Source organism: Protopterus annectens, chromosome 10.part0 (genome assembly GCF_019279795.1).
Source record: "Protopterus annectens isolate FY-2018-M chromosome 10.part0, PAN1.0, whole genome shotgun sequence".
In the NCBI taxonomy this organism is placed as follows: Eukaryota; Metazoa; Chordata; order Ceratodontiformes; family Protopteridae; genus Protopterus; species Protopterus annectens.
In genome coordinates this window covers 1725759689-1725776873 of record NC_056744.1, presented here as the reverse complement: position 1 = coordinate 1725776873, position 17185 = coordinate 1725759689, and the positions used below count along the sequence as shown (strand labels likewise).

The following is a 17185-nucleotide window of genomic DNA, read 5'->3' as shown; positions in this document are numbered from 1 at the left end:
TGGGAGTATGGTGGTATCAGTTTCCCAGATGTAAAATAAATTCTGTTGCTTCAGATTTTAACTCTATTATACTCTGGATAGGCTCAACTTACACTAGTCAATAAAAAGCATTCAGGAACTGATTTTACTAAATTCTAATAAGTTTGGCAAATATGATAAATTAGAAATATGTAACAATCCATCTGATTGTTCTTGAAAGTTGGGTTATGGTTCTCATCCTAGAAACCAGGTAATCCTTTCATCTGGTTAATACAATTTACTTTAAAAGGAAATTCAGTTCAGTCTTAAGAATCTACATACATGAAATCAAGTTTTAAAATCATTATGAAATACATTTTTTCAAACTCCATTAATATAGAATTGGACATTTTGTGGTTTCTTGTTGCATACACGTATAGATTTAAGGAAACTCAGAAGAATGTTAAGATGAATATACTAAAAAGGATGGATTGATATTCTAGTCTTATTGCTTTGAAAAAGGAAAAGCTAAGTTGACCTAATATTTAATGAAAGACTATAAGTTGAATGAATCTGTTAACCAGATGCATGATAATATGAGTGAGGAGGAACAGAACACTATTCCCCCATTATAGGAATATATGAATGCTGTTATTGAGGGTAAATTGACCTACAAGCTTCCTTGCAACATTGTACTTGGAAGACTGTTCAATTGTTTGGTTTTAACTTCTGCCAAGAGAAATCCTGAGCTTCAGGCCCTTATGGCCATTCCTCCTTTTTAAATTATTCACAGGGATAGAGTGTCTCTTTGTACTAATCCTTCTTTTATGCCTAATGTGGTCAATGAGTTGTTCCTTAAACAGTCTATGTAATTCTGTCCTTTTTTTCCTTCTTCTCAGTCTACCAGTGAGAAGGTTCTTCACTTCTTAGGCCTGCATAGACAGCCTAGATGTAATTTGGATAAAACAAATTATTTACAAATCTGAGCAACTTTTAGTTTCCTTTTATCCCAGGACTTTAGGTTTAGCTGTTTCCAAGTAAACCATCTCCACCTGGATCTCTAAGGCCATTTTCATTTATTTCTTTCATGGCAAATATGTTTCTTCATCTGTAATTGCACATTGTACTAGGGTGGTTGCCTCTTCTTATGCCTTTTTCAAGGGTTTAGACACTAATTCCATCATTGAAGCTACTTGGTCCACTGTTGATATTTTTACTAAACATTACAAATGGATGTTGTTACCAGGTCATGTATTGCCAGGGCTATTTTGCATGGGTTTGTAAAGGGCTCTTCTGCGCCTTCCTCCTCCCAGTCTTCCTCTTAGGTCTTGTACTTTCCCATTTGTTATGAATACTGCAACAGTAATATGGAAGGACTTTCAGTAGTACATTTGTGTAAAATCTTACCATAACAGTAGTTGTCCTTCTCTTCACTGTTGTGGTATTCTGCCCCTCCATCCTTCCCCCCTCTATTATAGCTCTTTCCCCTGTATTTTGTTACCTTCTTGGCTGAAGGGCTCTCACTTCTTTCCCTTCTGAACTTTTTTCTTTTGGATGTACATGTTCTATATTGCCCTTGGGGGGTATTTTGTTCCTTCTGGGTTAATTCATTTCTGAGTATTTCTGATCGTATGTCCCCTTCATGCCCCACATGCAATATAGGGAGCGTATGTGAGATGTATGGCAGCTATAAGATGTAAAGGCTTTGGTATGTTGCCTGGATGTTGGACTATCCTTGGCAGGAGACCCCTTCACTGAGGAATACAGTGATGAGAAGGATGTCTACTCTTATGGTAAGTTTTATACAACTGTACTTTCTGCAATGTTTCTAATGAAGGGAATAGGAAAAAAGTACAGACTGAGTTTTGCCTTTAAAGGTTGAGCCTATGACAATGAACCTCATTAGCCAAATACTTGGCTAATCCCCATTTCTGTTTAATGTATTGAAAGGAAGTTATGAAGGTCTCACTTGAGCCATTATGTACCTGCTGTGAACAGCATCTCCCGTAGGTCAGTACCACCCATTCTGTATCGCATGTGTTTCCCAACATCAGACACCTACAAGTCATGCTACATCACATGTATGTATCCAAATTTCATACAAAGACCTAACACTGGCCCAACACATAATTACAGTTGCATTGCAAATTGTTATTTGCTGTGGTTGAATCATGGCACAGTTATTTGTGTTTTACGTACTAAGTTCTACATTGTAGAAGTAACCTTTATATGGATAACCCCTACATATTCCTTTTTTTGAAAATAAATTCCATACAACAGATTAGGCCTTGCTGTGCTGCTCTGAGCAAGGTCATAACCCAACCAAAACATTTTTTCTCAACATTTCTCCTATTAATCCTATATTAATGTTCTTGTAGGGACTAAGCCCACTTTGCTCCTTATGGCTGGAGAGGTTTCCTAGGATTATAGCCTCTTGACAATTGTACATATCCAGAGAGACACTTCAATCATCAGAGACCATCCAGGCTATATAACAGAGATTAAACTGGCAGAAACCAACCCCTCAAACACACACCTACCCACCTTTTCCTATTTTGTGTTTCCTTCCTCCAATGATCATTAATTTACAGTGCATTTTTTTTTTTTGTTAGGGCTCATCTTTATATTGATATCCCCTTTCCACAGTGTCAGAAAGTACCCTAGGTGGTGGTCCCTCTCTGTTCATAGGTTCATAGGTTCATACTAGGCTATCTGCCCAAGGGCATTTATAAGCCTAGCCCATAGTTATGTGGCTTTCGCCACCCCTTTAGTTTGAAGAAAACTATGCTTATTATTTTGCTGTGCCTCTGTCAAGCAGTGACACTGAAGTAATCCCTGGGGTATATCTGCGATCTCCCATCCATTGGTCAAGATTCCTCTTGAACAAGGCCAGCGAGGTGCTTTGCCTCACATGTACCGGGATTTTGTTCCACAGCATAGGGAGTCTCTGGGTGATGAATCTGTCCCTCCAGCACGTTCTATTAATAACCGTGTCAAGGTTTAAGTCTCCCGCTCTTGTGGTTCTGAGGAATCTAGATTTTTTGAGGTGAAGCATATTCATCAAATCTGGGTTTGACATGGCCTTGTATGTCAGGCACAGGTCACCTCTGAGCAAGCGGTATGCGACTGAATAGAGTTGGAGTTCTTTCAGTCGGGCAGCATAAGACATATTTTTGAGACCCTTTATCCTTTTGGTGAGGAACTTTTGGGGCCTTTCCAGCTGCTGCAGGTGTCGGGTCAGATACATTCCGAATGGGGCATTGTACTCAATCATAGGTCTAATGAGTGATGAGTACAGGGGGACGATGACCTCCCTTGATCTAGATGTGAATCCTTTCATGATCAGTTGGGCAATGTAGAAGGTCTTCCTAACTACTTTAGCAACGTGAGTGTCAAACGAAAGGTTACTGTCAACCTGGGTCCCCAGATCCCTGATAACTTCTTCTGTGCTCAGTGGATTGCCACCTATATGGTAGCTAGGGGTATCCTTGTTTTTCCCGAAGGGTATGACTATGCATTTCTTGGCGTTTAACTTTAGGCCATGGCTCTGGCACCAGTTATCCATTTCTGTGAGGCCCTTCTGAAGGATATCTGTGTCAGATGTGTTTTCGACTATGGCGCCCAGTTTGCAGTCATCTGCAAACTTTGTCAGCCATAACCCTCCTGTGTTTGCTTGTACTTCAGAAAAGTAGATGCCGAACAAGAGTGGACCCAGGACTGAGCCTTGTGGGACACCACTTGTGACCGGCTTTGAGTCTGACATGGCGCCAGCTACTCTGACCCTGTGGGTTCTGTCACTTAGCCAGTTTGCAACCCATCTTGTGATGTATGGGTTTACATTCAAGCTGATGAGTTTTTCGATGATACCTGAGTGGGATATTGTGTCGAAGGCCTTTGCCAGGTCGAGGTAGGCTGTATGGACTGCCTTACCCTCATCAATGGCCTTGGTGACTGTTTGGAAAAAGTCAACCAAGTTTAAAAGGCATGATCTGCCTTTGACAAAGCCAAACTGGGTTGGATCCAGAGTCTGCAAGTTCCCTATGTCTTTATTTATGAGTTCCATTATGATCCTTTCCATGGCTTTGCAGATAAGGCTTGTCAAGCTAATGGGACGGTAATTTCCAGGGTCGGTGGAGGCACCGCCCTTGTGAAGTGGGACCACAGTCGCCGTGCGCCACTCCTTGGGTACGTATCCTGAGGTGAGGCTAAGATTAAACAGCTGTCCTAACTGCGGGTTTAATTCCTCATTGAGTTCGTGGAGTACACAGCCGGGGACACCATCCGGTCCCATGGATGCTGTGTTTTTTGCCTTGGAGAGAGCAGTTCTCACCTGGGCGTTAGAGATGTTTGGGGGGCTACAATCCTCTGGTATAGATATCTCTCCTTTTGGGGGGGAGGGGAGGGAGAAGTTAGCACTGAACCTGTCAGCCAATATGTTGGCAATGTGTGTAGGTTCAGTAATCTTCACATCATTTTGAACTAATTCTGAGCATATCTGGGAGTTTCTTCCTAGGGTTCTAACATAGCTAAAGAAGGTCTTATGATTGTCTTTTGAGTCCTTGGCGATTTTTCTCTCAAAATTTGCCTTGGATGATTTTGTGAGAGCTCTTAGTTTTTTACTTATAGTGATCAAGGGTGTCTTACCTTTCAAGGATTTTGCTCTACCTTGTAGTAGCTTCCTCCTTTTGTTGTAGAGCTTGTTTATAGCTAGGGGTCCACCAGACTGGACGCTTGCCTTTGGTACAAAGAGTCTTAGTTTTGTTTGGGATTGCCTGATCCATGCAGTCCTGTAGGTGCTGGTAGAAGGCATTTGTAAGTGATTCAGCGGTTTGAGTAATGTTTACCACCAGCTCAGGGGCCTTAAAGGAGACCACACTAGTTTTTAGAAGTGTGAAGTTGGCTTTTGAGAAGTTTTTCACTGTGGTCTTTTTTATTTCAGGTGGGGGTGGGATGAGGACCTCCAGCTAGATTAGTTTATGATCTGATCTCACCAGTGAGGGGTATACTTCCGGTGTTGAACATTGTGGTCCCATGTTTGTGATGATGAGATCAAGTATGTTTTCTCCTCTTGTGGGGATGGTGACAAGTTGTTCCATGGCATTTGAGTTTATGAACTCCAGGAACCTTTGGGCTAGAGTGTTTGGGCTTGAGTAGTGTTCCCAGTCTATATTAGGGTAGTTGAAGTCACCTAGTATGATGGTGTTTGGAGATACATTTATCCCCTCCAGTGTTTTCAGGAAGGCCATGTGAGGTTCCTGAGTTTGAGAGGGTGGCCTGTAACATGCTACAAATTGCAGAGCAGTTTTGCCTATGGTTATTTGCACCTGGATGGTCTCCGATGCATCGTGCGTTGCCACCAACCTTGAGGTGTGGGTGTCCTTTATGAATATGGACACCCCGCCTCCTTTCTTGGTGTTGTCCGGATTTTGGGGCCGGAACGCATGATACGAGGTAAAACCTGATAGTGCTGGGGTGCTCTCAGGAGCCTTGAACCAGGTTTCTGTCACAGCACAGACATCGATGTTCTCCATACTGAGAAGGGCCTCGAGTGCGTGCATCTTGAGATTGAGACTTCTGGCGTTGAGCAGCATTACCCTTAGTTTTTTTCCTTTTTTGTGTTCTAGGGTGGTAGGTTTAGAATTTGAGCCTTGCCTAAAAAAGGCACTATGGGGGTGGCAAGAGCCTTTGCCAATATCCGGAAGCCCAGGGGTGACAGATGCAAGCCGTCCCTTGCGAAGCAGCGTGGCTTGTCCAGCATGTCATCCCAGGCAGACAGACATTTGATCCCCTTTGAATGACACCAGAATTTAAGCCAATTATTAAAGCTAATCATCTTATCACTGTATTGTGGCATCATTCTAAGTGAAGGTAGGATACTGCTCAAGGTCAGGGTCATACCTGCCTGGGCTACATAATCAGAGAGCTCCTCAATGTCTCTTTTCATGTAGTCCAAGGAGGTACGTCTCAGGTCGTTGACACCAGCGTGGACAATGACTGAGTCATACTTGTACCTGCTGTTGAGAGACCTGAGTGCTTGCATTATGTGGCGGATTCTAGCGCCTGACAGGCAGCTTACTGTGACCTTCTCCTTATTCAGTCTGGTGAGCGGGACGTCAGTGTGTCTGACTATGGAGTCACCAATGACGAGTGTGTCTGGCATTGTGTTTGGCCTTAAGGGCTGTGACTGTTTGACACTCTGACTGTGTGGTCTATGTGTTGCATGTGTTTGGTCCTGAGGTGGTAGTTGTTTGGGTGTCTGCTTTGGTGGCCTCTGCTGTTTTGGTAGATTATTGATCAGAGCCTCCGAGTATGACTTTGTGTGATTATGTGTATGATTTGAAGTTGTGCTGGTACTATGTGTGACTGGGTATGTAGTGTGTGTGGTTACCTTCTCCTCCTGTCTGGTCTTGCCAGTCCTATGTTGAGAGAGCTCAGCCTCCAGTTTGACCGTATAGTTGCATCTCTCGCATGTATTTGTGTTTTGTGGGAGAAGGAGAGGGTTGTCTGTGTACATGAGGCAATTGTAACATTGCCTCAGTATTCCCAGGTTCACCAGCTGAGCAGGAGAGGACACTAGCAACTGATCCCTCGACATGCTAGAAGGAATAGATAAGAAACTTACAAAAGACTCCGGGGGATGTGGGTTCTAGGCTGGTGGAGTACTATCTATAATAAGAGTGCTTTATCAAGGTGAAAGTACTGTAGGAGCAAGTGCTAGGCTTTACAGATAGAGAATAGTCTACTTGGGAATCAAGTAGAGATGAACTTTTTAGTTATAGGGTACGCTGGTTTGATCAGCAGTACAGTTCGAGGAAGGTAGTTTTAAGGGAAAAATTGAAGAGTGGAATTTAGGTAGCCCGAATAGTTTAACCTTGTTTAACCGCTGCTCTTGTGTGCAACAGTGGCAACTCCGCGCTAAATCGCGCTAATGCGTGCTTTATAGCAGGGGGCTGGAAAAAACAGGAAATGACCCAAAATGGCCAACGAATTACTAGTTGCTGTCTCTAACCACTCCTCTGAGGACAAACAAGCAGCTCAGTACTCCCCACTCCCACTGGTGAGTAAAGAAACTACCTCTGGCCACACAAGAAAATGGAGGAACACAGGAACCAAATACAAAGCCCAGGGATCAGCAAAATCTGATCACTGGAACAACTAACTAGGAAAGTTTAGGAAAGCAGTAGTATTTTTTTTGTTTTTTTTAGTTTTTTTGCACACAGACAGAAAAAATACAGCAAATGCTTTGTTTTTCGACTAAATTGCTATCAAAGGCTGGTACACTTGAGTGTATTAGCCTGTTTGTTACTTTTAAGCAAAACTTTAGCCAACAAGTGCAATCAACAATTTAAGCACAGAAAAACAGGAAAATCAGGTAATAAAACAGTAATATAGGCACAAACAGTCGTCGAAAAGCTCAAAAGATCGAAAAATGCAAAATAAAATGTTTAAAAAATACTTATAATCAAGAAAGTCGCTTTTTCTGCTCTCTGCTGGCTTAGGAACTCTGCCATGGACTAAGTGTTGAACTCTGGTCACAAATGTCATGGACAGGTGTTTGGCCTGTTTGCAACAAGACTGACCTTCACTCATAAGTTTGTATGAGAAGTGCATAGACAAAACTGACATTGTGATGTACAGTCACTCAACTTGATTCTTTCTGTGTTTGTTTTCCAGGATGATGCTTATAGTTTGGAACAATACATTACACGAGAGTTTACAAAACTGCATGTGTTACTACATGACTGGGAGCAAAAATTAGTCCAACAGCTTAAAAATAAAGTGGTGGCTCTTAAACAGATGGAAGAAAACCTTGAATGTACAAAACATGATGCTGTGGTCACCAATGTGAAAGTACCCAACGGCAGCTTGGAGTTCAGGAAGGAAATAACACTGACTGTGGAAGAGATGAAAGAAAATGCTGAAAACATTAAACATGATGTTACTGCAACATGTAAATCATTGTGTGATAAGTCTGAGACTCGAAAACAGGAAACAGTTCATTTTCTAACTGTAAGTGTACTTTTCATTACATGTGTTTTATTTTATATACAAGATCGGGCAGTTGATTGTAAGTAGTATGTCGTGACAGTGTAACCGTGATATGTTTTTCTTTACATATTGCAGAAGTGAATTTATCAAGGATTTTCCAAATACTCCAGAACACCAAGAACATACCTTGTTTAAATTTGTAATTATTTATTTTTGTTTGTTGATTGTAAAGTTCCATCTAGGCATAGTCCATTTGCACTGAGAAGAGAAGAAACCCTAGCAGACAATATAAGATTACAGAGGTTACATGTAAAGCCATTGCAGTATACAGAAAAACACAGTGGTAAGATCTGATAACATATCTCTCAGCTGTCCAGAATTTTGCAGAACACCTCTAGTTTTACCTTAGATTTTTGCATCTCCCTCAAAAAAAATTTATTTTCTGGTAAATTACTGAGGATTAGAGTCAGTCGCTAATGGTAGACATTACAGTTTCATTCTTGTTCTTCAGAAAGTACATCCTGATATAGAACCAATTGCTAATTAACATTTTAAGTGAATTAGAATAATATGTAACAATTGTTTCTGATTTTGGGCCTTTGTCTCCACATTAATTCTGGCTTTTGGCCTGAATTTTTGTCTCCACATTACTTCTGGCTTTTGGCCTGAATTCTTGAACAAGCAAGTTGAGCTGTATAATACATACTATTATGATGCAGTGCAGACAAACTATGAATGAATGCCTTGTAAACAGTATCCAAATGATTAGAATATCTTTGGTTATCTTCTCTGAGTCAGTAGCAGTTATAGGCTGACTGGCTCATGTGTATTGCTTGTATTTGGTGTACTGTCTAACTGCTATTTTATAAGCAGGCCCATCCTAATTTCACGTTCACTTTTCTTTTTATACATTTTCAGTTGTACTGTCCCGTTGTGCTACAGCTCTTATTTTGAACATGTCCAGCTCCACAATCATGCTTTCAGTCTAAAATGCTCAAACCACATAACCAGTGATTTATCATGTGTCATCGCTACTTCTGTTTGTAGTCGTCCTCTTATCAATTTGATGTTATATGGAATTCTGTCTCTTATCAGTAAGTTATGCAAAGCACCAAACCAAACTCAGTCTTTCATTGTGTTTTACATAATATATAAAACAATCTTCAGTACACCTCCATGGCCTTGGTTGCACTCAGTAAAAACTAAAACAAAAAACGTTTTAATGAAACCTTTAAAAACACTGGCAAACTTAGAACATGGAGAGCTAATACAGCCAATCATTGTATTAGCTCTCCATGTTCTAAGTTTGCCAGTGTTTTTAAAGGTTTCATTAAAAGTTTTTTGTTTTAGTTTTTCCTAAGAGTGCAACCAAGGCCATGGAGGTGTACCGAAGATTGTTTTATATTTTGTCTTTGATTCACTCGGTATCCTTGGGAGTTCAGCAGTGTGTTTCTTCATTGTTCATTGTGTTTTATGTTATTCTCATAAGCATCTACGGACTCCTAAACCATTATAGTTCCAATGAAAAATAAATGTGCTGCATGTCCCAGGTATTTGAAGATTTAACATCCTTCCTGTGTTCTTGTTGTGTTATTAAACCCAGTGACATTGTGGTCATCTGCCCTTTATATTAATTTTTCAACAAAGTGCCCTGCTTCTCAGCTTTCATCGACTCTCACCAGTAAACACCCAAAAGTATAATTTTGTGTCAAGCCACTCCTCTTAAACTGTTTAAATTAATTTGTCCTCCTGTTGTGATCCACATACCCGGAATACTGAGTGCCCACATATAATTACAGGTGAAACCAACAATCCTCTAAAAGGCTCTCCCTCAGAGCTGATCCACTTACTGTGTAAGTAAGCTAGTTATACGTTGAGTGTCCTTAACCATCACTGTTTGCACTGCTTGTAGAGCTGTACTGAGAGCATATTCTGGCAGCTGTCTTTTGTGTAATTAATTGAAGTAAAAGAACACTGCCTGTAACTGTCTAGTCTGATCATGTTTTAGTCTCATCCTTGAACCTATTTGTACGTGCTTTTTGAGGCAGTATAACTACTGTTTCATGTTTACTGTTAGCCAAGTTCTAACGCTCACTAGTTCCACTAGAGAGAGATGCATTGTTTATCAAAACTGGAGGCTAGTCTCTCGCTCTGTGTCCCACCCATAACCCATTAAACAGCACAACATAACATAGTAACACAGTTAACAAAACTCCACTGTAACACATGTTGAGGTCATAAAGAAACCTTTCCTAAACCTCCAAGGTCTAGTTGTCATCCTACTAGCTTATGTCAGCTATTTTGTCTAAATGCTAACAGTATCCCTACACCCAAGTCACCTGTACCATTGAGGTCTTATAAGGCATCAGCACACTCCAGAAAATGTGTTGGTCATTGGTAATTACATTTCAAGACATAGAGAGACCACAGTCACCAGGTTGGAAAAGGACAAGGTGACAGCTGTATATGGTACTAGGATTAGGGATCACTAGGGCCCTTAGGCCTCTGTGCCACCCCATTTACAATTACAACTTTGTAGTTGACCATGTGGGGTTGAATGATAGGGATTCCACTTTAAGGGAGATGAGGAGACGCAGTTTTAACTCCCTCTGCTCATGCCTTTGAAGAAAACGAGGCTCTGGAATTGAGCAACATTTTACCATTACCAAGAATGATGCCTAAGTTCAAGGATAAAGTAACTGGCTAAGTAAATTGATTCTAAGAGGATTCAGTGTGCATCTGCATGGTCTGAGATGGTTAACAGACCCCCCCCCCACTGCTTTTTCAGGGGTGACTTGCACCTGTCATCCACTCCTCAGTTTTTCCTGTTTGAATTCCATCTCAGAGAATTAGATAACGAAGGCAAACCCATGGGTCTCTGGGCAAATACACTGAGGGCTTGATGGTAACAGTCTGCATATGCATGTTAGAACAATGATGTCTGTAATGGGAAAGTAAAAATATGTCATATTTATTCTACTGGCATACAGTTCTACTAACTGGTTAGTGCACAGAATAAATGCTGAACCCCCCCCCCCCCAGTTCTCTTAACTGTTGTATAGCTCTCAGTTGTACCGGTTTCATTACACAAGTAAAAGTTTGATAATTCAGACCTATCGACGTGTGTCTGTGTATGAGCATTTGTTACTAAACTTTGTAGTTGCTGCTAACCTGAGTAACAGTAATACGTATTGTGTGCACACTTTGTAAACATTTTGAAGCCTGCTGTGTTTTTTTTTCCTTTACATACAAAGAATATTTATGCCGATGCTGTAGTGGTACACAAGTGACATCTGTAGAGTAACAATCTACAGTGTTGTACTTGCATCTCATCCTTTTTCATCTTCATAAATATTACTGCTGTAATTACATTTATATGTATTAGAAGCCATTCAGTGAGACTTGTAGGAATGGAGATTCTTGCCTCTTTGGTTGCATTTATGTTGTTTTGTATTTATCCTGCAAAATGCTATAAACTTCATGTATAGACAACCTGATGAATTAATCTATACATTGTGTACTGTTGTGGAAACACCAGAAGAAAAACATTGGGTGGCATTCCTATCCCTCAGCTTGCATATGTACAGTGGTAACCTGAGAAGAGGGCCACTGTACCTTTACATAAATGTGGTAAGCACCAATGAATGGTGCAGATTACAGAAAAATGGTGTGCTGTACAGAAATGACCGCAACATTTGTGGCTACTATAAAATGTATTAAACATAGTCTTGTGTGTCATGGAAGCCACTTGAATATAAAGTGGCAACTTACATCTTTCTGCTGTTTCTATTGTTTATAAGTGAGTGAAAGCCTGTGCTAACTTGTGCATACCACAAACAATTATTTGAGGAAAGCTGCACTCAGCACAGCTGTTCAGAAATCGGATTAAACTGCTAAAAGTTTTATTTACTGAATGTAGGGATGTGCTTAAGTGGACACCTTGACTGGTCTTTTATAAGATTGGAAAGGAAAAAATAGGAGAGCAAAAATAGGAGAGCTGGAAATGAGGGAAAGAGAAGATGAAGGACAGAAAAGGAAGGCATAACGAGGATTGTGTTACAGGGAGTAGGATGAGAGGGGAGGGGCAGTTTTTGCAGGGGATAGACCCCCTACCTTTTAATATAAGAGAAGTTCATGAAGGCGTAAGGGAAGAAGGCATAGGGGAGATGCTTAAGGAAGAGTTAAGGAATGGATGCAGCATAGGGAGATGCTTAAGAAAGAGTTAAGGAATGGATGCTGCATAAAAGATGGACAAGACAGAAGTATTATGGTGGGCCCACATTGGTGAGGGAAGGAAGACATACCGTTAGCAGACACAAAAGTGGAAGGGTGAGGACTTGTGCAGCACTGGTCACACCCCAGTCTGGTCTTCAGAGGGAACCCTGATGATATGTGGATGGAGGCCTCTGGTGGCTCAGTGGTCAAAGACAATTGGGTCAGCAAGTCTTCTACCTGCTAAAGAATAGTTTCTGTTGGTTGAAGGTGTCTCCCTACTGCCTAGTCAACCTCTGCCTTTTCCAGGTTCTGAAGCTTGTGATGTTGGCAGCTTTTCAGGCTACCATACTCTCCGGGGGGGGGGGGGTACTGACCATGTTATCCATTGATAGGAAATGAGTGCATGGAAATAGCCAAAGGCCAAGATGTCTGTACCTTCTTAACCATCGAGCAGCGCTAGTTTTGGTAAGAGCAAGCGGTTCTCAGCAGGAAATACCCAAGGTAGCAGTTACCGCAAGCATGTTCACAGATTACAAAGATAGAAAAGGTGTGACTTCCACTTTGTAATGTATATGTGCACAGTGCAGGAACACACAAAAAAGTTACTATGAATTGCAAGCAGGTAGGAAAATGCATTGATGTCCTTCAAGGATGCATCTGCAGTCCTAACAAATGGGTTGTCCTGCCTCAGGCAGCCCTTCGGTTGGCCAGATTCCAAAGTCTGGGTCTGGCCTCGGCTGATGTCGCATTTCACCCGACATCATAGCTGCTTGGGTATAAAGGCATCAGCCGATGCCATTTTCCTCAGTCTTTCTTGCCGCGCAGTGCCCGAAGCAGAAGCTGTTTGCAAGTGCCGGTTGGTCAGATCCAGAGATTTCAGCGTACCGAAGACTTCTAAAAAGCTAAGTACCCCATTGGGGACTCTTTCTTGCCTCAGCCGATGTCAGACAAAGTAAATAATTGTTTAACTTGTGGGAAACAAATACCTCATAAGGATTTCCACTCTTATTGCCTTCCTTGCTTAGGCCCAGACCACGACGTATCAGCTTGTTTAGCCTGTGCTTCCTTCAACCGACGGACTCTCAGACGTCGGTCGGAGTTTGCCGAAGAGTTTTTTGGCTCCACTTTTGCATATAAAATGCCATCGGAGACTCCGACTACCCATTTAGCTAAAAAACGCAAAGAAAAGGACCGACACTCGCGGCCCGCGGTTTCAGCTGAAACCACGGTTAGGCCTACCGCGAGTGTCTCGGTTTCGGCTGAAAACGAGACCTCGGTTCTCCCATCGGCCGAAAGCATGCCTCCGATAACCGAGGCCACACAGGCCATGGCTGAGTCGGCTACAGAAATCCCTGCTGAAGTAGCAGGCACACAAGAGTTGTCTGACACTATTCCGTTGGACATCTCTACTCCTGCACATGGGACAGCTAGACCCCCTGCTTCTATGTCTATCAAGGTCTTTTCCAGGGCTAAAGCAGCCAAACTTTCCAAAGCCTTACCTTCAAAAGCTCCCTCTCACAGGCCTTCCTCAAGTTCCCAGATTCTCAGCCTTGCTGAGGACCTTATTTCTCTGATCAGGGGAACCCAACCTCACCCAGACAGGGCCTCACAACCCCCTCCTGAAAAGAGGCCTAGGACTGAATCCCCTGAACCTCTGTCCTCTAACTACTCCTCGGATGGTTCAGATGTATCGGACCATCAGGAAGACCCGTACTCACCTTATGAGGATTCTGATGCAGAAGACTCCATTCCTTCTGCCTCACCTCCAGAAGAATTTTTTTTTGGGGAAACCCTACACTCAATGAGGGAACACTTCCAATGGCAGGGTCAGGATTTTTCTGATTCCAGGAAAAGGCTTAGGACTTTTTTACACTTACCACAGCATAGGTCTTTAGCCATTCCACCTGTACTATCAGTTGTGGATGATGCATACAATGATGCCAGTACTGCCCCTGATTCTCTTCCCCCGGCCCCTGCAAAGCCTGATAGATACTACAGGGTCCCGGATTCTCACTACCACTTGTATAAGGCTCATGCTGCAGACCCAGAAACCATTTCTCAAGGCCCTAAAGGTGTTGCAGCTGCCTCTGCCAAAAACCCACTACCATCTGAAAGAGAATCTAGAGCATTAGAGAGATGGGGTAAAAAGGTTTATACATCTGCTACTCTTTCTGCCAGGGCTTTAAACTGTCAATTTCACATGATACAGTATCAGGAATTTTTGTTAGATCAGCTGAATAAAAAGCTGGCCTCCCCAGAACCTTTAGACCGTAAGTCCCTTCAGGATTTGGTACACAACTCTCAGCAGGTCAGTAATCATTTCCTAAAATGTGGCTATGATGCACTGGAGGCTTTATTTAGATCAGCTATGACTGGAGCAGTGATTCGAAGGCATGCCTGGTTAAAAGAACAATCCTTACCAGACCATGTTAAGTCTAAACGTCTGGATGCCCCTATGGAGAAACAAAGTTTGTTTGGCTCCCCTGCACAGGAGGTTCGAAAGAAAGTGGAAGAAAAAGCAAAATCTGTCCAAACAGTAAAGGATTTTTTGCAGGTCCAACCTCCGAGGTTTAGCAGAAATTGGCCTTCAAAGAATTGGTCCTTTCCAGACACCTCCACAGCACAGAGAGGCAGAAATAGATGCCCCAGAGGCAGAGGTCAATCTAGGGGTGCCCACAGGGGTCGTCAGTGGCAACCTGCCAACCAAAGAAGTGCCGCCACAGCTGCGACTACAACCACTTCTACAGGACAGACACAATGACTTGGCTCTGATTCCGCCTACCAGGGAACAACTGGAAGCACCCTTGGGCGGAAAGCTAGCTTTATTCTCAAGAAATTGGCATTGTATTACAGGAGACAAATGGACTTTACAAACAATAGACAAGGGCTACAGGTTTCACTTCCACACTCTACCAAAAAAGAGAGGAATGCCAAACCTTCCACCAAGCCAGAAATCAGAGGCTCTAAAACAAATCATCAGTTTACTAAGGATGAGAGCAATAGAAAAGGTACCATCTATGGAACAAGGCCAAGGATTTTACTCCAGACTATTCCTTGTACCAAGAAAAGAAAATCAATGGAGGCCTATTCTCGATTTGTCCGCACTGAACACATATCTCATTGTTCCAAAATTCAAAATGCTGACCCTACAGCAACTTCTTCCCATGCTGGGCAAGGAGTCTTGGCTGGTGACTCTAGATCTCAAGGAGGCATACCTGCACGTCCCTATACGACCAGATTGCAGAAGACACCTCAGATTTCTTGCAGGATCAGAGCATTATCAATTCTCAGCATTGCCCTTTGGCTTATCTACTGCGCCCAGAGCATTCACGAAATGCCTGGCATCAGTAATTGCTCATTGCAGGCTTCAGGGAATTCAAATCTACCCATACCGGGATGACTGCCTAATACAAGTGGACAACAAGACAAAATTAATAAAGGATTTGGCCAATGTCATACAACTGCTGCAAGCCTTGGGATACACAGTCAACATACAAAAGTCAAGACTAGTGCCATCCCAAAGGATAACATTTTTGGGTGCAGAACTGGACACAATAACTCAAATGGCTTTTCTCACCGAGGAAAAACAAAAGCAACTACCAGTCTATTTCATGGCATTAACAAGACAAACTCAGCTTACTGCAAGGAAAGTCCTGCAGGCCCTGGGTTACATGGCATCCTGCTTAATATTGATCCCACATGCCAGACTGCATATGAGAGAGTTACGATGGTACCTAAGGAATGTATGGTCTCAGCACAGACACAGTTTAGAAGCCCTGATACCATTCATTCCATGTCTGAAAAAAGAATTCCTGTGGTGGGCTCAGGCCTGTCAGACAAACAGAGGATTGCCTTTCCACAAACCACATCCAAGGCAGACCATCACCACAGATGCCTCAGACCTAGGCTGGGGGGCTCACATGGAAGACAAGTGTATCCAAGGCCTATGGTCACAAGACCAGCTGAATCTACACATAAATCTAAAGGAGATGCTGGCAGTGAAACATGCAATCGAGGCATTCAGACCATTCATCCAGCAAGGACACGTGCTGATAAGGACGGACAATACCACAGTCATGTGGTACATCAACAAACAGGGAGGCACACATTCATACCCTCTATGCCGGATGGCAATGGACCTGTGGAACTTGGCCCTGAATCTCAACATCCAACTGCAGGCCAGATTTGTACCAGGAAAAGAGAATTCACTAGCAGACAGCTTAAGCAGGACTACCACGGATGCTCACGAATGGATGCTGCATCCAGACATCTTCAAAACCATAACAAAGAAATGGGGAATGCCAGAGATAGACCTGTTCGCCTACCCACTCAACCACCAACTGAAGAAATTCTGCTCAAGAGTATACCACCCACTTGCCTAGAGTGTGGACTCCCTTTCTTTCAGCTGGAAGGACCTGACAGTATATGCCTTTCCACCTCTTCCTTTGATGTACAAAGTTCTACTGAAGATCAGAGAGGAACAGCCAAAGGTAATTCTGATAGCTCCAGACTGGCCAAGGCAACATTGGTATCCGCTACTGAGAAGCATGTGTCGGACGCATTCATGGCATCTACCTCTATGTCCTTTACTTCTAACGCAGAACAACTACAAGACCCTGCATCCAAACTTAAAAACACTGCAGCTAACTGCTTGGAAAATTGCATAAAACAAAACCAACTTGATTTATCTCAGAGGGTTAAGGACATTATTCTGGAGGCTCGCAGACCCTCCACAAGGAAAACATATTCAGCCAAATGGAAAAGATTCCTCATTTGGAGTGCAAAAAAGGGAGAAAAGGTCTCACTAGCAAACCTACCACACATCCTGGAATACTTAGCAGAACTGTTCCACAATGGCCTGTCCTATTCTTCCATTAAGATACATGCATCAGCAATTTCAGCAGAGTACAACATGGATCCTCCGGTCTTCTCTCATCCTCTCCTCAGACAATTTCTGAGAGGGATCAAAAATGTAAAGCCTCCAAGGAAACCACCTTTGCCTGCATGGGATCTCAATTTTGTG

General features: G+C 42.6%; 1 protein-coding gene across 1 annotated transcript in view; it reads left to right on the top strand.

The window, feature by feature from the left end:
• LOC122813967 (nuclear factor 7, brain-like) overlaps nucleotides 1–17185 on the top strand; it is a 144988-nt gene that overhangs the window by 107708 nt on the left and 20095 nt on the right. The window contains exon 4 of the mRNA XM_044086522.1: nucleotides 7633–7968. Coding sequence (XP_043942457.1) covers nucleotides 7633–7968 — 336 coding nt within the window. The remainder of the gene's footprint in view (nucleotides 1–7632; nucleotides 7969–17185) is intronic.